We start from the raw sequence: 21,688 nt of genomic DNA, 5'->3' as shown, positions 1-21,688 counted from the left end.
TGCCCATATACTAGCAAGGGGAATCATCTAAACTGCCCTCCCCTTAGACCGTGGTAAGTCTGAGAGTGCATATGACCAGCAGAAAACAAATTCTGTAGCTCCCGATTCCCTGCGTTCTCCATTTGTAAGAGAAACTTTAGGATGAAATTTCTAGTCAAACCTAGAGGAAGAGGGCAGAAGTATTCACCCCAGAGTGGTAAAATGGCGTGGCAGTCAGGAGGCATCTTGGACCTGGGAAAAACAGATTCACATGTATGTTCTGTATCGTTCAGGCCAGAGGCATAAAATTGTTTCTCTACCTTCCCATGCAAGTTCCTTAGTCCCTGAGCTGCTGTTCTACCACTGTTGCTTCTCATGAAAACCTTTGGAAGATCTGCTTTTGTTTTATTGCAGAACAGAAGCCCTTTGGAAGTCTAAAAGCTTTACAGGACAAGAGATTATTTCCCGTCCAGCTTGCTAAGCATTCTGCTTTCTGGTTATGAGCTTCCTTGGCAGCTACGTTCCAGGCAAACCATTTCCCTCTGCAGCAGAGGATTTTTTGTGAGCACAGTTCTTTCATAAATGCTTGGATTTAGCTTCCAAAACTTAGTCCCATGCTAGCTAAGAATGACTGCTTCCCCCATCACTTTCAGAACTAACTACAAATTTTTAATTTAATTCAGCTGTACTTCAATAAGTGTTTCTGATGTGCACAGAGCCATCCTACTGCATATTCACACATACTAATATAAACAAAAAAGCGTAAGCTAGCAAAACCTACACATGCATCCAAATGTTTTTCTGTGCAGCTTGTAAAAGGAGGAAGAAAGAAAAAGATTATTCTTTCCATTTTCACAGAAGGTTTACTCCTGACATCACTGACTTCAGTGGCTCTAGATTTTAGCATGGAAAGGGACTGTAAAAATTGAGCTGAAGACAGCTACTCTAAAACTATCCATATGTAAATATAAAGTGCACAGTTAGTGCTAGGTTTTTTAATGCTGGTAATTTTTCCACTGATGTGAAAAGTTATGAAAAATTATTTCTCCCTCATTAGGTATTGCTTGATTAATTGCGTAGTCATGGGAGTAGAGGCTATGTGGGATTGTAATCAGGGTACAGTACAGAAGTGAATGGAAACTAATGGTTTAAAGCAAGAATTTTCTGAGTTATAATAATGTATTTATAGATTCACTTGATTCGTTATTACTCGAGCTGTTCACAGTGATGTGATTTCACTAGTGACTACTGTACTTCAGCCATTTCCTGGGGGAATGAGGTGCTGGGGCTCTCTTGTCAAGGGCTGTGAGATCTTCCCCTTTCAGGACTCAGTGTTGGTCCAGAGCAGTATGGTGCATTGAACACGATACCACCTGACAGGTCATTGCTGGGCTTTAATCGCTCTGCTCTGGACAATTGTTTTCTCTGCGAGTTTCTTTTGTTAGGAGGATGAACAGAAGCCAAGGATGAAACTTAGCGTGCCGTCTCCCATAGTACTTTCTCATCTTTGAGACTCCTTCCCACATTGCGGTCTAGGGCACGCCAGTGAAAGGGTATGTGAGAAAGTTGTTTGCCATACCAGTTCTGTTATTGAGCGGTAAATTGATTGAAAGTAAATGTTCAGGAAAAATAATTTCAGGGCTGTGAAGACTTAAATTTTTATTGCACTCCTTACAATATGTGATGGGAAGTGGACAGGTTTTTGTGTTTGGTTTTTGCCTTCAAAATCCTACCTCTGCATTAAATAAGTAAATAAAAGTCTCAGTTCTCATTCAGAAAGATATATTATGAGCTTAATATGTACTCACTTTTTAAAACTTACGATTTTAGATTGGTTGGTGTATTTGATCACTTGGAATGGCGGTTTTACAGTGATGCCTGGCAAGGGCTCACCAGAATATGTTCACATTATTCCATGTCATGGTTGTATTCAGGATTGTCTTCTATCTGTTTTAAGACTATTTGCATGAATCTGCAATAGTAAAATTGCAGTCCTACTGTGTTTTACATTATACTTGTTTTGGCAGGGTCTTCAGGTTGCTTTTAATATTGAATTTCTTCACTTCGCAGCGCGTGCCTCTGAAACAATCTGCCCATTCACAAACATAATCCAATTAACTTTACAGTGTTTCCCATAAGCTCTTAAGTTTTCTTCTGATACTGTTCTCTGTGTTTAGAAATACATATTGTGATAACTTTATGTCTGTAAAACAGAGGAAATTCTAGTTATGGCCTAGGAGAAGCTTTACAGACTTTATTTGGTCATTTTAGGAAACTGTTAGCTCTCCGTATTTTCCAGATACAAAATAAATCAATTCAAATTTTCCTGCTTACTGGTAACATTACTGGGTGTTTGGTAGTTAGTTCTGCAGTGTTTTTCAAGTCTAAGTAGCATTTATTACCTTGCCTTTGCTTACAATGCTAAAAGATGATAATACAGAATAGTAATTTCTGCCATTCAGCTGAATAAGAAGCAGTGGCCAGCAGAGCTTGCTGAATAACAAATATCAATAGCTCAGACATTGAATAAGATCTTATAAATTGAATTTGAAATGGATCTTAAGACCAAGGTTGTGTTAAAAGAAAAAAAGCAGACCAATTTCTCACCAGACAAGACACGCAATGTAGTTTCTCACTGTAAACGTGAAGATGCCGATGACTGATACTGGTGACTAAGTGAAAAATCTAATGGTGTTTTCTTTGCTTGTTCACATAAATACATTACTTCCCCGAGACAAGTAAGCATTTGGAAATTTTGGAAGTTTTGCTTAAATGAAAATTAGTAGCTCCTCTGGCAACTGCTACCTGTATTTGAAAGTGATGCTATAGTGTGAAATGAGTCGCATGAAGTAATGCAATTATATATGTCTTCATCTTATGAGGAGGCATTGATTAAGGATGGTGCATCTCTTTTTATTTCATATATCACTAGTCAACTTCTGGAGGTAGTACTCTAGAAGCAAGGACAGTTTTTCTTTTTAGACAACATCTTTGGTAGAGAGTTGCTTCTCTATAACATCCATCCTTGACAAGATGATGGTCAAATTAATCGATCAAATGTTTTGTCTTGTCTTCCAGCAGTATGAGTGTATTTAAGATCAAGGTTGAAATCAGTCTATTATTATCTGCCAAACATTATTATTGCTTATTGCCAACGACTTGCCTATATAAAAAAATTAAGGTGTAAGCTTTGACATAAGAAAGAGTTTGTTCGGGCTTGCATATCTCCAGAACGACGGCAGTAGCAATGAAGACACAAGCATGACTAGCTTAAGTAAGGGCCAGAAACCAGGATAAGTCCCCAGGGAGTTTTTGTGCTGGATGCTGCATCTAAAACAGGAGTTTAAGTATTGTCAAAGGCTGCAGCGTGTAGTGTAGAGATAACACAGAAGTTAAATTAGCTCATGTAAATAAGGCTTTCAGAGCTCTACAGACTTCTACAGTTAGAAATGAAAGCTTTGCATCCTTCACGGAGCACTGTGCTGCCCCCACTGCGTACGTCTGTCTGTGATACAATCATGTCTTCGTTTTGCAGCGTAGGGGTACCATAAGGGCTGACAGGCGGGTGGGGCACTTGCCGTGATACTTTTAACTGAACAGGTACAAGTATTCATCACATTGTAAAATTCTGAAACTGTTCTTCATTCTCTCATTCTTTCCCGCTGCTGCTTGTGTTAGGACTTCAACCTGCAAAAGCACTTGGTCCTAAATCAGTTTTAAGCTGAAGACGCTAAAAGAAAAAATGCACTGATGACAAAAGCAAGATCACTGTTGTTGTGTTGGTGGGGTTTTTTTGTTTTGTTTTAGGGTTTTTTTTTTTAATGTCTCTATGTCTATAGGCTTGCATTCACTAGGGAAATGATTATGATTCTTTTCCTGCTAGTGTTCCAGAATAGTCATGGAAGCCCACGGGAACTCCTTCTGTCCTGTTGCTTATTGAGCAGTCCTTGAAACAACTGAAATCCTGCTGTTTTCTATAATCTGAAGGACTAAAAAGGCCTACATGGCTTCAACTGGAACTCCCAGTGGTACCTAAATGTTTAAGGTCTATAAGAAGACTACAGATACGTCTAAAGAGTGGAAGCCTGTGACAAGACCATGCTTACCCGCAGGAGTAGCAATCAGATTTAGAGGAGGTGTGGAAAATAAAAATTTAGAGCTCCATCTAACAGCTACTGGATAGCTGATATTGCAGTATCAATAGCTAACAAACATATACCGCTAAGAGGTGTTAGAACTGCACGTCCACATACATTGCATCGCCTTTGTGCTTACTTTCCTGTAGGGGGTTATCCTCTGAAGGATGAGGAGTGGAGAGAAGCCACACATATTGCTACAGTTTTAGAATTCTTGCAGTCTAGCTTTCTTGTCACACTCCTTAGGGGCAGAAAATGAGTTGTAAATGAGGTCGGGCTATTTATGCTTTGTGTATATTTCAGAAGTTAAGTAGTGAATCAAACTAATGTTGTCCTTCACTTGAATATGTTTATCTCATCATTAACAGGAGTTCAGATATGGCTGCTCAGGAGGAGGAAAGTGTTTTCTTGTAGGATGTGTGGAAAATGTGTTAAGATTCTATAATTTAGTTATGAGCAAACACATCTTTTTAACAAATGAAAGTAAATCAAATACCTTCACAAAGTTAAGAAGTCTAACAACAACTTCTACAACAGTCAACGTTTCATGGCTGATGAAATCAGAATAAGTTTTGAGATTGCCTGGAAAACTGCCATGCTGTTTCCATCATGCTTAAAAGATGATAGCTAACGAGTGAAAAGTTGTCACAGGCTGTGGTAAGCAGAAGATAATATGCAGAGTGTGCAAGTGCATTTACTAGTGATTTTTTTTTACTTTTCTGTGAACAAATGCAAGGCAGTTTTTTATTTGTGTATTTTTACATAAAAAACATGTATGCTTTCTGTAATAGCCCTTTTCCCCCCTTTCGTTTTTCCAGAGTCAAGATGACAGATTTGCTTTCACTGCTGAATGGTATGACCCAAATGCTTCACTCTTTCGGCGTTACGAACTTCTGTATTATCCAAAAGATGGATCAGTTGAAATGGTAAGAATAAAAGAAAAAATATGGTGTCACAAGTGTAATATCCAATTAAACAGTCTGTAAAATGGCAAGCTACTGTCTATGCCTATTAATTTTCCAGATTAGGAAAATGTAATTTAATATGTATCTTGCTCTGTTTCTAAAACTAAAAGAAAAGCAAAAATACAAGTTCACAGTGAAGCATGTGGAAGAGCTTCCACATTTCTGATTATTTTTTTTTTTCTTTCTTAAAGTTTGCTTTGAATTGGAAAGATTAATTTTCACAAATCTGTTTTCATTCAATCCCTACTTGGGTTTCAGAATTGAAACTCAGCAGCACTGACCTACTGCTTGAGAAACATAAATTGAAGCTGATTCCAAACAGGGGGATAATCTTCAGCAGGAATTCCAGAAATCTCTGAAGAGTAAAATGTAAAAGAGTCTTATCAAAGTAGAGGAAATGGTAAATTGCTTTTAATTTGGTTTTAATGAAAGGAAGGATGCTTCAGATAGTGGGATCTGAATTTTTCCATCAGTGGTGCTTGCACAGACCTTTCTGTCTTGTGGTTCATACAACTAATCCCCACTGTTTATTAATAGCAGATTAAAACAAGCATTTTGCAGAGCAGGCATATATATAAAAATGTAATATGTACTGTAAAGATAATCCTAATAAACCAGCCAATGCTTTGCGCTTCCCTTTGGGAATGAGTGAATGGTTTGCACTAGTCTTTTCCGATTTTTAATGAAGATGTAAGGGTCTGAGAATGGCCTAGATTTGGATATTCACACTTAGTAATTTCATTATCAAATTTTATTTTTCCTGCTATAAATATCAGATGCAGAAATAAGAAAGCTAGTGGAATCTGCCTTTTCTTACCCAAACTACTGCTTACTGAAACTCTGGTACCCACCTGTGTGAGGAGATGCACTTTGCACTTTTTACTGATACTCTCTTTAAACACAGTCATGATGTTGTCCCTTTTAAGTTAGTTCTTTGTATGATGACTGTGCGTGCACAGTTGTCAAAATGTGAGGATTTTTATTTTTTTATTTCCCAGAGACAGTTTAGCTAATCAGTCAGGAGCCGTAATAATCTTCCTACACAACCATGTGTAGGCTGGCAAAATTGTTGTTCATTTCACCTACATGTCTCAAAACCAAGAGCTTTCAAGGTGTTCTTGAGCTTCTTAATGCATTCAGCATCAAATACCTATGGCTTGGTACACTTTTGCATTTTGCTAGTGTGCTCTTAGGTTAAGAGAGTATGGTGTGTACACAGTTATGAGTGTATATGGATTGTGTGGAATCAGGACAGGTGTTAAAAAAGCAAAAATGCATGTAACACCTCTATAGAAAGAATGTATCAAAATCACTTTTGGAGGTGAGTTTGTGGACAGAGATTAAATTTAGAATTCTCTTTGGATTTTTTTTTTAAAATTTCTGCAGATTTTAGTGATTCTTTCTTTATTACTGCCTAATTCTTCTGCATCTTTTGGTATCTTCCTGAGGAGATGACAGCCCACTCTTACCTCTAACGTATCTGAGGAGAAGGGAGGTAATGGATATGAGCCAGCTTCTCCCTGCTTATGAGAAAGATGTTTCATCCCCTTTCCCACCTCCCTGACAATAGCTCTCCTTTATCAAACACCTCAGCTGAGGGTGGAGCAGAGCTGTTGAAGGCTTCTGTTATGTGAAGTCCTCAGCTTTCCTCTTCTTTCTCAGTCCTTAATGTCTTGCTTCCTGTAAAGAAAAATGACATTGGGAATAATGAGACAAGTTTCCAGCTTGCTTTGCAGCTGGAAGAAGACAGCATAGGTTTTTGTCCAAGGACAGCAAGCAGCTTTTATGATCAAACTGGATCTCTTGACAAAGAGATGCCCCATTCTCTTGAATTTTCCATAGTTAATAACTCTCATGGGGAATTCTCAAAGCCTGAACAACTTTTCTTTCTACAGAAGGTTTCCTAAAAAGAGAGAAGAAATCTTTAAAAAGGACAGATTCTTAGCAGAGAACTAAGTTGTTTTGGGCAATTTACTTCTACATGTACATGGGCAGGAGGGGAAGAGTCCAAACAGTCTTACATTTCTTCTGCTGTGGCTTATCATTCGCTTTATAAAAAGGTCTTTTAAACAGATCCAAAATTCCACTCTAAAGAAGAATTCTTTAACACAGGTAGATGCCTCCCCCCCTCCTTCATCTTCTGCTTGAGAAGAGAGAAACTGGGTGTCTTTCTAGCAACTGTTAGTGAAATAACCAAGGAAATGTTCAGATTTTTAGTCAGTATATTGAAGAATTTGAATATGGTTAAGACAGTTAATAGGCTTCCGGGCAATGTCCAGGAAAATACAAGTAGCTGAAGTCAAGTGCTTTTTTTTTTTTCCCCAGCATGTTGTCATTTCATTCCCTACCGCACTTGAACAGAGGACACTTAGAAGGAACATGTATGAGGGGTAAAGATATTTCATCAGGGAAGGATTCTTCCTTATAATCCTGCCTCAGCAGAAGGAAGTATCAAAATAATTTATATTCTCTGATCTGCAAAGTTTTGGCTATTCTGGAAAAACTTACAATTCTTCTAGCCTTCTGACAGGAGAGAAATGTATTCACGCATTTCAGAACATGGAGGAGTATGTAATTTTGCTCTTAATTTTTTTTTTCCTCCAACATTTGTGGCAGTGATGTTCTGTCTTTTAATGCTATTCTAGCCTACATACCATTGCAATGCAGGACAGTAATTCAAGACAGAGAAGGGGAAGTTTGGCCTGAGGAAGACAACACTCTTCCTTTCATAGGATTCCACTTCCCCAGGAACCTGGAGGCATCTGTAATATCTACATGCAGTGAAGAAACTGTTCAGCAGTTGCCTTTTGTGCTTTGCCAACCCACCCAGAAAACTACACATTAATGTCTTGCTTCTTGCTTGGAATGATGATATATAGCTGAATTGTCTTGACAGGCTTTTGAGCTTGCAGCTCTAGGCAGTGAGAACGTCTCAACCTAGTGTTGCAATCATCCATCCGTCCCTAATTCTGACTCTTATGCAGTCAGATAAAGCATAGTATCACTGGAACAATGCCCTGAAGAGGAGACCTGCCACAGTGTGTATCTTGATCGTTCCTGGTGCGAGCCATTGGTCTGTGAAACAGCATAGGTCTGCTAGGGGGAACTCTCAGTGAGACTGGGCAGAGGTATCCACTAGGCACCTGAACCATTTATCACAGCTTGAATTAGCACAAGCAAATGATAAAATAAAACCCGTGAAGATAGCTGTCAGCCTGAGACTATTTAAACGGAATAAATTTGTAATTGTGGTTTAGTCTTCTAAGATTTCCTGATACACCTGTAAGTTCAAAGGGTTAGGGATTAAATCAATTTATTGATCAGCTTCAATCCCACAGTACTATGGAAATTTCTGAAGGTAGGGTAAAAATTATGTTGAGTTTGCCCACAGCTTAAATCTCTTGCTATGGTAGATTTTAATCTTCATTTCTCTGCAGTATGATGTGAAGAACCGTCGCACCTTTCTGAAGCGCACCAAGTATGAGAGTTTACACCTTGAGGATTTATTTGTGGGCAACAAAATTACTGTTTTTTCCCGTCATCTATCCTTAGTAGACTATGGGGATCAATATACAGCCCGCAAGCTGGGGAGCCGCAAAGAGAGGTAAGAAAGCACATTTTTTGAAATCTTCCTTTGTGGCCTGGATCGTGCAAAACTAGCACCTGTCTCTCTGGCATCTGTGCAGAAGCCTAGTGCCTTACCAATCAGACCTACTCGGTGTTAGTAGTAGTAACTGAAAACACTATGAACAGGAGTGAAAAAGGCACATTCCCATTCTCCATTGTTTTTCCCACTATGGAGGATTTTTTCTGAGCATTTTTTCAGCAACTCCTAAACTCTGTGTGCATGTGGACAGGAAGTATAGAGTGAGAATGTCAATAAAACCTATAGGCTTGTTTGTTAAGACAAATTTCATTTATAATGGATGAAGATAAGACTCATCATCTCTTTTTGGTTGAAAGACTTGCTTTGGAAAAGACTTTAAGAGCTCATCCAAGAACAAAAATATCAGGAGAGACTTAATAAAATGACAGTAAGATTAATTTACAGGAAATTTACATCTGGTTTGACTGCAGTGCTGGTAATCTCAAAATGTGCAAATTAATAAATTCTGATAATTTGCTACAGCTTTTTTTGAAAAGAACACAGCATATACTCTTAGGTATGATGTTCCAGTGAGCCCTATTCACCTACTTTCTTGCTCCCTCCCACTAACTGGGCTTATTTTGAACTCTTTTTGCAGAGTTGTACGTAACCAGACATACAGGAAATGTTGCAAGTTTTAACACACATCTTTGTCTTAACCTCACAAAAACATTGCCATGGAAATGACTGCCATAATATCTTTCCAGAAGGAGTTCTAGTACTTTTTCTCCAAGCCGGGGTTGGGCATGGTGGAAGAGTAGCAAAGGAGGTAGAGAACACCAGAGAACGGCTTCTGTGTATGTGGCTGCTCTCTCTGTTCCTCAGTGGATTCTGGGGTAGATTACATCTGTCTTCTTTACGGTTTTTATATCAATATAACTCTTTATAGTTGTGTATTTCCTTCTCTGCCTAAACTAGCATAAGCCCTGGTGCTGATGCAGTTGTACCGAGAAAAGGCAGCTTGTGATAAAATGACATTTTCTTCTTGTAAGGGAAGTTGCTGTCTATACAGCAACACTATAGTTGTGTCAATGAAGTGGTCCTGGGAGGGGGTAAATTTTTGTACTGCTCTACAAAAGGAAGGAAGGGAATTTATGACATGTCAGCTGTTTGGAAAACATTTTAGGAATGTTGGCTGAAAGATAACATAGATATGCAAGTGGTGTTACATATTCAGAGTAGCCCAAAGGAACATAGTGAAAGGTGTCTTAGACAGGCAAGGGATCCTCAAAATCCAGTTTCTTCACAGAAGCTTTCACTGGGTAAACATATTAAAAGAGTCCTTGGGCAAAACAGTTGCATATGAGTTATTTGTCTTTTTGGCCTGTTCCTAGCAGGTTTTACAGCAGTTATTAGTTAAATAGATATAGTAAGATTTCTGCAATACATGATAATTCCTAAAATAATCTGTATGGAATTCTATTAATAATTTTAAGGATGTTGTATGAGGCAGAATGTTTCCCCGTCGTTTTCTTGTCTTTGTGCTGTACAGGACTATCAGCAGTTTAGTTCGACTTTGGAAATATGTTCTTTGGTCACGGAATATGTCTGCAGACAGGCTCAGCAAAGGCCTTTGAGGGAGACTGAGGAATGTATATTAAAAATCTCAAATGTTTTGAATTAGAAACTTTTGTTTTTGTCAGTAAAGCAAGTGAATGTGACTCTAGGTACCTGAGGTACAAAATAGATGTGTAAAAGGAGGCAAGATTTGCACAGGCTGTTTCTAGCATTAGGCTAAAATTATTAAGACAGTTCTATGGAGTTTCAATTTCTACGCCTACTTCTCTTAAATCTTGGGTCAATTTTTAAATACAGCCATATTTGAGCGTTCTTCTTCCCTGCTCCCCTCCCACTGTATCCTAAGGAAACCATCACAAACACTGACTAAAATGGGTAAGTAAGCATGTGCTTACTTACAGTGTACCACATAAGGAATCACTGGTGTGGGACAGGGATTTCTGTTTCTGTAGTCTTTCACTTGTGATCCTGGGTGGTTGTAACCTGAGGTAAACATTTGTCTGACTAGTGTGTCCTGTCTAAGTCAGTTAATACCACTGGTTTTGAAAATGGTGTTAGAAAGCTTGTGTCTCAACCAGAAATGTTTGAATTCTTTTTTGATTGGGATATGTTATTCTTATGCTTCTAGTCATTGACATAATCAGTGTTTCTTCCTCTACAAGACATAAGCTACTGTGCGTGCAACAGTCCTATTATTAGAAATAATTAGATCTCAAAAGCATAGCCACAGCATGCTTTGTGCACCGTTCCTTTGATCAGTTCCCATCTTCTGTTGTTTCAGTACTTGCTGCAGTACTGCTGTACAGTCCCTCTGAAAATACAAGCAAATGAGCTTAATTTTCATTCTTTCTCCTTTGTTCCTAGACATAAAACTGTTTCAAAATGTACTTTGCAGGCTGCATCATGTCAAACCACAAGAAACATATTCCTAATTAAAACTAAAAATAGGGCACATGAATCAAAATCCAATCTCAGAAACAGTCTTCAGCATCCTGAATTATACTTTTCTTACCATGCATACCTCTGCGAAGCTCACACTGAAATGTTAAAGTTTATATATCAGTGTTAGAGAAAAGTTGTTGTAAGAGTTGCTCATTGCAGTTTGTATTAATGTCTTCTAGGTAAATTGCTTCATAATGCAATATTTCATTACGTATTGGTAGGAATTACAGTTTTACTAGAAAGCTTGAAATTAGAAAAGTAAGGGACAATTTATTTCTAGCATTAGCAGTCTGTCTCCAATAGCCTATGTAATAACATAGATTCAAAAAATTATTCCTCAAGGAAATGCAGACGGCACTGGAGGTCTCGTTCCAGTGGTTTGATCCTTACTGTTCATGGTAAACGACAGAGTTGAGAACCTCTGGAATATGCCAGGATGCAGGTCATGCACTGTGTGACCGGGAGGGTTTGTGTCAAGAGCGCAGCTGCTCCCCCTCATGTGCCTTGATGCATGTGGCATACCCTGTCATATGATAAATAATATCACAAAATGAGGTGGAGCTGTGAAATCCTTGGGGAAGAGCGGAGTAGGCTATGGGCCAGAGGCTGCATGGAGTACACTGGCAAACTGTGTTGAATGTTGGTCAGAGGTCAGCCTTTCCTCATCTGAAGATAGGGCTACACCAACTTTAGTTTGCTCTGCAATGGACTGAAGCATGGGCTTGGTTGACTACTCTCATGCAGTTTCTGGCTACACCCTTAGTCCATCAATCTTTCTGTGTCTCATTTCCCAACGGATCTGGGCCTAAGCTGGTCCATGTAGATGAGCTTCTTGATGCTTGAGGAAATCTGTTTGTTTCTGAGCTCTGAAGGTCATCTATGTCTCTCCCTTAGTTTCAGATGAAATGTCAAATACATTCAAATCTTCCTCTTTACATTTCCTGGTCCTAACACCTCCCTTCCTTTAGATTTACTAAGAAATAGATAGTCTGTCTGTTCCCAAAGCATCTGTCAATCTGGGGTCACTTAAGGTTCAAAGTAAATGTAGTGTAAGTTCATTCATCTCCTGTAACCTCAACATATTTGCCCTGGCTAGAATGTATTGTTAGTAACCTAAAGGCTGCTTTCCATGCTATGCTGGTATAGAAAATGAGAAATTTGCAATTATTTGCCTTTCATTTAGGGAAGTACTGCAATAAAAAATTCTATCTGGGGTAAAAGATGGAAGGAGCTCTTTAGGATTTTCAGAGACGTGGAGTTTCTGAGATACAGGGTTGAATAAATCTGTTGATTTGTAAGCTGAGCACATTTGAAGCTGACTCACCACAAGATAAACGCAAATAGAAAATGCCATTTTACAGACCTTCTCTTTGTGCTTGTTATTTTTGATTAATAATATGTTTAGTGCTGATGGTGTACTTGGTGCTATGCAAAGCGCACTAATAAAACAGTCATGGCCTTGGGGGGATGTACAGTATAAAAAGATAATTATCGAGAAGACAGGATGTACTTGGAAACAAAGATGTGGGGGAGACTAGAGATTTTTGGGTTGGTCTCCCTTAGAATACAGCTGTCCGTCAGTGTAAGAGACGTAATACCTCCTCTGCCAATCTTTTATTGTGTCTATTAACAGTGTCAGCTATTTGGCATGCAAATTGTATACCATGAAGTGTTTGTCCTGTACCAAGCACAATAGGACCTTCTTCTCACTGAGGCCTCCAAATATTTAAAAAGTAATAATAAAACAACCATTTCACTTTGAGTTTTATGGAAGAGGCACATGTTTAAGCAGTATTTTTAAATAGGGAATTTTAACAGCTTCATTTTCATGTGTATAATGATTAACGTTAGGAAAAAAGGGAGCTGAGCAAGCGTAGAGAGACATTAACAAATCAGTTCTGTTCTAACATAGAGCCATGAGTGAGGAACTATAGAGATACACTAGCTAAGGAAGAAATGGTCAGATTGTTTGCTCTGAGAATGAAGGGAAAAGCCAGTAAATAATGACTGCTGGTGGAACACTGTGGGCTGACGTGGGTTAGAAAGCTGAGGAAATTGTAATGTGCAAAGCTGGTTCTTGTCAGAATAATGTCTTGCGCAGGCATTCAAGAACAGCGTGGAAATTGATGAGACACTGGGACTAGGATTTTTGACTGTGGCAGAATTTCTCTCTTTGATGTGATGTTTTTTTGTCTGAATATAAACTCAACATGCACACCAAATGCTCTAAGGAAAGTAATGTTGACTGTATCTCTCTACTTTTTTTTTCCCCCAGAACGCTGGCTTTGATTAAACCTGATGCAATGCCCAAGATCGGAGAATTAATTGATATCATTATTAATGCAGGATTTACAATAACTAAGGCCAAAATGATGGTGCTTTCAAGGTAAGGAATTTTTAAGGTTAGCTGTATTGTATCCAAATATTTTTTTTGCAGTTACGAGCATTCTCTGAAGCTATCCTGTGTTGTTCCACACATCAAATCCATTCCAGTGAGTAGTAGAGGGAAGACTCATCAGCTTCATAATCATGTAGGTTTCTGAAAGCATGTAGAATTAAGCTAAGTATTAAAAAGTTCTGTGCAAGTGAGTATGGGTGATTAAATATGTGATGTCTCTGTATGAATCCAAGGTGACTACCACAGCTTTAGCAATTCAGCAGTGTTTACTACTGACATGTCCGTATGTCCTCACCTCATGGCTTCCTGATACAAACCATATTGCTGATTGCAACAGCGTTGTCTTTAAAGTGGTTGGTTTAGTCACTCTCAGTAAATCCGTTGTCTTAATTGGTGCTCACGGAACCCAAACTTGTTTTCTTTTTAATGACTGGAAGTCCCAGGCAAAGCAAGTGATCTTCTGATGTTGTTGCAGGGTTGGACAGATTTTACTCATGCATCTTCCTAATCCCCCCCAACCTTCACTGTTCTCCACTTACCTCATTGAGCCATAAGATTTAAAAAAAGGCATGTTGCAGAGGAAAGAAAAGATAATTTTTTTACCCTAGAAGACTTCCCCAAAGTTACTGCTCTATTTCTCCGTTGTTGGTTTGCCAAACCTGTATGTACAATGTGTCTTTGAAAAGAAAAGCTATCTGTCTTGCATAATACATTTTCATATGTTCTTATGGTTTCTGTATGAGGTCAGGAACAATTTCCCCCTACCTCAAAACCTTTTTGGCTTTCTGAAGTACTGATAAAACAACTATGTGACTTCCTCCTCTTGTCTCTGCATTCACCTGCTGCAATGTTTGATGATACTGGTCCCAGATCCTCCCTCAAACAACTCCAGCTCGTGAGTTCAATCAGGTTTCTAACGCTGATTTACAATTCACAATGTCTTTCAAGCCAGCTTTTTTTGGCTTGCTCTCCTGCAGTCTGAGAGATTTGATCCTGAAGTGTTGTGTTGGGTGGTTCTTTATTTCAGTGTCTGTCTGAGAACTTGAAGAATTGTTGAGCCAAGTCATGTGCCTTAGAGTTGACTCACACTGAAGGGAAGAAACTTTGAGACTTGACGTTTTATTGCCTATTGCTATATAAAAATTTCTGCTTGTCTTGTTAATTGGAATTAATTATTAATAAGCATAAGATTGGGCTGTGATACTGGATATATTTAAAATAATGTCTTGAGTATTTGTGGTTTCTCTGCATACTGTATACTCTGTTTCTTGGGACTGTGCCATTTTAAAATGATAGAACTATGGATTTGCCAAAGTCTTCTACCCTTAGACCTCTACAGGCATGCTTGTTCAAACCAGCTTCATCATCTATTGCTTTCTTTAAAGGGATTATTACTGACATTTGTCTGGCAATCACTGTTAAGTAGATTCATGCCTTCTGTAAAAATTGTAGCCAAGAAATGAAAGTGAGGGCAGGCACCTGCTTTGATAGGTCAGCTCTCTAGTCTCTTCATTTAATCATGTCAGTTCAGTCTATTACTCCCAGCTGAACACTGTTTTCCATTCTTTAAAAGCAGAGAACTAATGAGAGAGGTGAAATGAAAAAGGAACTAAATTATACAGCACAACTGGAGTTTTATATTTATTGCAATAGGAATTCTTAACTGAGTAGTAGACCTCAATTTGTTTCAGAAATATAGCCCTCAAATATTTCTTTGTGTTCAGAAATGATAATACTTAATCTGTTTGCATACCTTTTTCATGTCTGCTTTCCAAAATTATTTGGTGAATTAGTTTCAGAAGAGGTTTTTCTGGTGAAATAGTGAATTGTAAGCAAAAACTTTAGGCTATTTGCAGAGTGAAGCTTGAGATTGCAAGAGTTCCTGTGACTAGCATCATTTTTAAATCGTGTTTCTGCCTTAGTTATGAAATGGAAGGAAAACATTAGCTATATGCTCAATGAAAATCTTTTGAATTTTGAATGGCTCATACTTATACTGAACTGAAAGCAACAAACCAGGAATTATTCGGTTCCAATAAGCAGGTGGTCATTTTAATAAAAAAGCTGGAGAATGCTGTGACTGTTCAAATATTTGTCAAGGTTAGGAAAATTAAATTCTTCTTAGGTTCTTCTCGAGGTTATTTCTTTCCTCTGGCAATATTGGGCTTAAGTCTGGACTGCAAATGGGAGAGAGATGTGAAAAGTTCCATTGCAGATAACAGAACCATGCCTTTGTTCATACTTGGAATCTGTTATTTGAAAAACATGCAGGTTATTTCTTTCAGTAAAGAGAGCTGCTCAAAGTGAGCAAAATCATGGAGATCAGAAAAAATCAGAAGACTGTTTCTGCAGGTAAAAAAAAATTTCCAAGTAGGAAATCTTTTAGTCTCCCTGCAGCTCTGCTTTGATTTTGAACTTTGTACCCAGACTAGGGGTGAGCAATATTGCTTCCTTTCACCTGTCAATCCTCCTGAAGAGCTTGTCCTTTTCCACAAATTCCAGCTTCAGAAAGTGGTATAGACCTGGATTTGGAGCAAGCCAAGACCCAGCTTGTGCTTCTGAACTGGAATTTTGAAGCTGCAAAATAACAGGGCTAGACTTGAAAACCTCCATGGATTTTTCTAGCTGTTGCCATGCAGACAAAGCAGTGCAGTAAGCAAGAGTTAAACATGAGAAGCAGTTGGAGAAAAAGCAGGGAAGAGAGTAGGTTGGCTAGCTGCAGGGGGTGGTGGGGTGAAAAGCTGCAGAATGGTATGCCCACCAGTGGATGGATGGTGGGTCTGCACCATGGTCCCTGAAACTTGTGTAGTTGGGTAGCTGAGCCCAGTGCTGTTAGCAGTGTGGTTGTGGCAATGCAGAGCTTGGAGGGGGCCACCACCCTGTCTGAAAAGGGTATGTTTTTGCTTCCAGTACCTGAGTAAAGGCTAAGTAACAGCTGTGGTACAGACATGCTGTGTATGCCTGGTGGCCTTTATTTGCCTGGCAATGTAAGGAGCCCGCCTCATTACAGAAACCCCATCGCTTTGGGAGAAAGCAGTGTGTAGTAACTGCTGTGTTCCCCGAGGGGAAGTGCAAGACCAAATTGAGTTTTCAAGTGGGAAAGTGTGGGAGAAAGCAAGTTTTAATTTGGAGGGCGTTGTGCTGCCTATGTGACTTGTAACATTTGAGGATACTGAATAGAAACCAGGTTATGCAATATTCTGTTGTGCACCGGTGTAATCAAACACTAGCCTTGATAAGGAAATAAGTTCCAGTGAACCAGATAAATTGTTTATTTCTGCTTTAAAGCCAAACTTCATTAACCAACATACACACTCAAGCTGAGATGAAAGATGAAAACAACATAACAGCGAATGGCTTGGCAAGAAGGTGACTCTGCTGCATTTATTTATCAAGCTGAGAATGTGTGGACCATCAGTGACCCTGAAAGACCATGCTACAGGCTTCAGTAATTGCTTCCTTCCCAGAGCAGGAGCATAAGGAGGAGTCAGCTACAAGCTACACCTGTAGCCGCACAAAATATGACAAAGTTAAATGTAGTTTCTGTTATTGGGCATGAACGTCCCACAAGCTGTTCAGCTTGGGAAGACATTACCTGTAGAAACATGTTGATGAATGATAGTCTGTGGTTTTGAGGGGGGGGTTTATATATATGCATGTGCATATATCTGTATCTGTATCTATACATCTGTATCTATGTCTTTTTACTCTTTCAGAAAAGAAGCAGCCGATTTCTACGTAGACCATCAGTCAAAACCTTTTTATAAGTAGGTACATCAATTTCAGCTTGACACGTATTAAGCTTATTTATTGAATGCACAGGATTAATTTACCGTATTTGGTACTGCAGGACTATGGGAAAATCAAAATCTTGGTTGAGTGGAGCCCTTTGCAAAGTATGCACCCTCTTCATTTTCCTCCAGGGACAGATCCTTATTTCAGCTGTTCAGGGTTTTAACTCACACTCTTTACAGCCTGATGATATCAGGGGAATGTCTTTGGTCTCTCAGAAGGGAAAATGCTCCCAGCAAGGCAAGACTTCAAAGCCAAGGGAAGGAGCATCTTCAGGATCAGGGTGGAGCTTGCAGGTAATGAGAATTAGGGGGGAACACTTAGCTGTGAGAATTGATTTGGTACCAAGTACCCCAAATCATAAGTAACTGAAAGGATAGTGCGTGGGGCAGTAGTTTACCGTACTGCTACCCTTGGACAAAAGGTCAAACTTCCATGATGCTAGACTGCTCCACCTAACATGAAAAACCTTAGTCTTTCCATAAGTGACCAGATTGTGTCATTTCTACTTTGCCTGAAAGTGCCAACAAACAACTTTCTTTTCCTCCCTCTGGATTTGGCAGTCTGCCTCTTTTACGAAGAGGGTGCAGCTCTGCCTTGTGTTTTTCAGCCATGTTGGAACGTGGGTTTGCACTGACTTGGTCAAAACTGACCTGGTTTCAGTACTGTCTTGAAGTGCTTGAGTATTAGGATCTACCAGCTGCTCTCCTGCAACAGCAACTGATTTATTGTGGGTCCAAACTCAAACCCTTCACAGATACATGGCCCCAGGTTATGTCTGACCATGTTGGAGATCAGAGGAAGATTTAGAATTGCCTTTTCTTTGCTGAGTAAATCTGCTTGAATATGTTGATAAATAAGCAAATATTTTGCCTGTAGTGTTATTTCACAGATGTCTATCTACACTAATGGTAATTATCTGAGGAACTGTAGCCTTTGTCCACTGTGATGTGCCGGTCTCCCATCCTACAGTCCTATTGGCTACATCTTCCGTATAGGATTTTTCTCTAAATTAGAAACAAATAGTTATAAAGCATTACAAATCAAACAGAACAAGAATCTTCAAGGCAGTGAAATGTAAAATCTCTGACTCATTTATATTTAGCATTGTATTACTTGTCTTTAAAATCAGATGTAGTTTGCAAGTTCACTAGTCAATGTAAGTCTAGTGAATAGTACGGAAAAATAGCAATTCTACTTGTTTGGAAAAGAATGTTTTTCATATTAAAGAATTTTTAATTTTTAAAATTTATTTAATATTCAGGATTAGTCTGCACAGTAAGCAGTGCTGTAGAAATTGTTTTTTTCTTGGGTGTATCTATGTGTAAGCCATTTAACTGTATCCTAAACAAGCAGTTTCTGACCAACAGAACCTGAGTTCCAATAGCTTTTCCCTGTGTAGTTTCTTTATGTAACTTTTCATAGTTTTAATATTGTTCCTTTAGCAAAGAACTACTAGGATTTCTCTTCTCTTCTTGCCCACTGATCATTGCATAAATGATCATTAGGAAGAAGATGGTTGGAGAACCATACACATCCACAACTATAATTGTGTAAAGCTCTTTCTTGAAGAAAGTGGTACAAAAAGCATTGCATCAACTTTCTCCTTTGTTGGTTCTGTCCAGACTACACAGTGAAAAGGCAGGCTTGTTGGTATGCATGTTTTGTAAAGAAATAGAATTACAGTTATGGTGTTTTGTTTAGTTTTTAAAAAGAATGCTTGGGTTTTCAATTTTGGGTGGTTGTTTTCTGTGTGAGCGGGGTGGTCAGGGCAGGAGGCAGGCTGCTCCTGACAATCTCTTCTCTTTACTCAGATTCATCCTATTAAAATCAGATGACTTCTGCTTATGCCAGGATGTGATAACTCGTTTTGTGGTTAAGTCCCCTCTCCCCCACAAACTTTCCAAATCATGCTTCTCCCTTCTCTCCCACTTTGGATTTTGCCCAGCCAAAATCCACTGGAGAAATCCACGGGGCGGTGGAGCAATCCGTCCTGACAGCACTGCTGAAGTTGTGTTAGTTGGGAACACACACAGGTCATGTGTGAGAATCCTGAAATCCTGCTGTGCAGAAGAAACATGCTTAGGAATCGTTCCTGTCAGACAAATGGTTAGCAGGGTCTCCTTCATTGTTGCCAGTACTGATCTTTTAAAAACTCTTTTGAAAGCAAACATACTACATAGTAGCTTGAGTGAGTTTGTATTATCTGGTTCTTTTTCTACAACCATAATAAGAGGGGAATGTCTGCACAGGACCTAGTCCAACCTCCTCCTCAAAGCAGAGCCAACTTCAAAGTTAGATCAGGTTGCTCAAGGCCTTGCCAAGTTGAGTTCTGAGCATCTCCACTGGATCATACGTTTTTGTTGGTTTTAATTTGTAGCATGGATCACCATGTGCTGTTTCCATTTTGCAGTGAGCTTCTCCAGTTTATAACGAGTGGTCCCATTGTTGCTATGGAAATCTTAGGAGATGATGCAGTTTGTAAATGGAAAACATTACTGGGGCCAGCAAACTCTGCGGTGGCTCAGACTGATGCACCGGACAGCATTAGAGCGAACTTTGGACATGATGGCCTAAGAAATGCAGCTCATGGCCCAGATTCGGTTGCTTCAGCTGCTCAAGTAAGTTTTTGACTGTTTGTTGACTGTGGTTTATTTTTACTTTATCTGGTAACACCTGGGTCAGGAATTCCTCATTTTTTTCCCCACTTGAGTTCAGAACTAGTTTATATATTCTTCATGTATCCTTTTTAGCATAGAGAAAGAAACTGTCTGAAAACAGAAATCTTGTTTATCTCTCACGAAGGGGAACCTTGGGCACTTTGATCAGGAGAGCATGCCTGGTCATTTTTAATGTCTTCTGTACAGCACAAACATTGAGTTAATTGCATAGTCTGCGTAATCTACCTATAGCCTACCAATGTTGGTCATAAAAATAAAGGGATTAAACAATTAAATCCTATTGTGCCCTCCTGTGTTTTGCTTATCTGTTCTCCTCCACAGTCCTCACTAGTCCTCTGCCTGCAGCCTACTTTTCTCTGCTGTTATTGTTCAGAATGAATGATTATGAAAACAGGCCACTTTGAAGTGGTTTGTGCTTTGAGAGGTAATATAGTGGGCTTGGCTTTGAGGAGTTCAGTTCTCTTTTGCTTTGTTTGCAGCGTGTCTTTCCTTAGTGCTAAGAAAAAGCCCTGGGAGTGAGTGATAGATATTACCAGCATTTCTGCAGAATTGAGGTGACTATTTATGTACGTTGTTGTGGGGTAGATATGCTGATAAATGATGGCAAGAATAAAGTTTACCTCATGACTGATTGGTATTGTGCTGTGGTATCTTATGTCTAGACCAGCGGGGGAAAAGATACCAGTTGTTGCTTCCTTGATCCTTGTCTTCTATTTAAATTGGAACAGCTGCAATAGCACAGCTGGAGAGAGACCTGGCCTGGAATACCTAGTAAGCTGCCAAGTACTGTATACTAGACAATATACGCCGAGATTATATGCCGGTGGTGAGGGCAGAGTTGGTCAGCCTCTTCTTCTGGCTGACTCTTAGGCTGCACGGCAGAGCAAGCTAACTGCGAAGCATGGGCGGTTTTCTGCTGGTCAAGCACTCATCTTGCTTATCTGCACCACGCCTGGGCTGCTGGATCCTCTCCGCGCGCCTCTGGTTTTGATAAGAAATCATATGCTGGACCTGAAGTACTTTTTCTGCTGGCGGACTTGATGAAGATGGTTCAGAGTCAGAAAGAGTTTGGATGAAATTGATCTTTTCTGATGAAGGAGAATTATAGTCAGAGAAGTCTTTGTAGTTCTGGTTAAATTGCTAAATGTCTTCATATGGAAGGGTGAAAGTTTCTCTTTGTTCCTGCGTACTGCCATGACAACTGTGCCAGCTTTTGAACCGAGAGTGGAGGAAAGAGTATCTATTAGCATAAAATTTTGATTAGAAGCATAAGTATGTGCTTTGGCTCAAGTTTGTTGTTCTTTTTGCATTTCATTGGTTTTGAAATGCTGTTTGAAGGCCCTATTCATCTGCAGCGTTTTTATGACTGTGGGATTATTTTGCTGAACTTTTTGCAGGTGTGTGCATCTTTCTGGTGTTCCTGATAGCAATCTTCTATAAATCAACCCAAATTGTGAATTTAATACCCCTGTACCTATTTTAATTTAGTAGGCCCAGTATTATAGCAGTTGCCATGGAAACTGGTTGGCTGCACCTTGCAGAAGCTTTGCTGAAAAGAAAGAAATATGAGATAAAGGGACCTAAACAAACTCTTCTGAAGGAAAACTGAAGTCTCAACCACATTTAATGAA

The 21,688-nt window shown here is 39.2% G+C and overlaps 1 protein-coding gene across 1 annotated transcript in view; it reads left to right on the top strand.

Moving 5' to 3' along the window:
• Window positions 1-201: 201 nt before the first annotated feature.
• Window positions 202-21,688, top strand: part of NME7 (NME/NM23 family member 7) — a 77,014-nt gene continuing 55,527 nt past the window's right edge. The window contains exons 1-7 of the mRNA XM_059822371.1: window positions 202-252; window positions 3,541-3,579; window positions 4,934-5,041; window positions 8,518-8,684; window positions 13,462-13,572; window positions 17,301-17,351; window positions 19,790-19,997. Of these exons, the coding sequence (XP_059678354.1) occupies window positions 202-252; window positions 3,541-3,579; window positions 4,934-5,041; window positions 8,518-8,684; window positions 13,462-13,572; window positions 17,301-17,351; window positions 19,790-19,997 (735 nt within the window). The remainder of the gene's footprint in view (window positions 253-3,540; window positions 3,580-4,933; window positions 5,042-8,517; window positions 8,685-13,461; window positions 13,573-17,300; window positions 17,352-19,789; window positions 19,998-21,688) is intronic.

This window comes from Gavia stellata, chromosome 1, assembly GCF_030936135.1.
Source record: "Gavia stellata isolate bGavSte3 chromosome 1, bGavSte3.hap2, whole genome shotgun sequence".
Taxonomy (NCBI): Eukaryota; Metazoa; Chordata; class Aves; order Gaviiformes; family Gaviidae; genus Gavia; species Gavia stellata.
The sequence above is the reverse complement of the archived record's forward strand: the minus strand, read 5'-3'. Positions and strand labels throughout refer to the sequence as shown.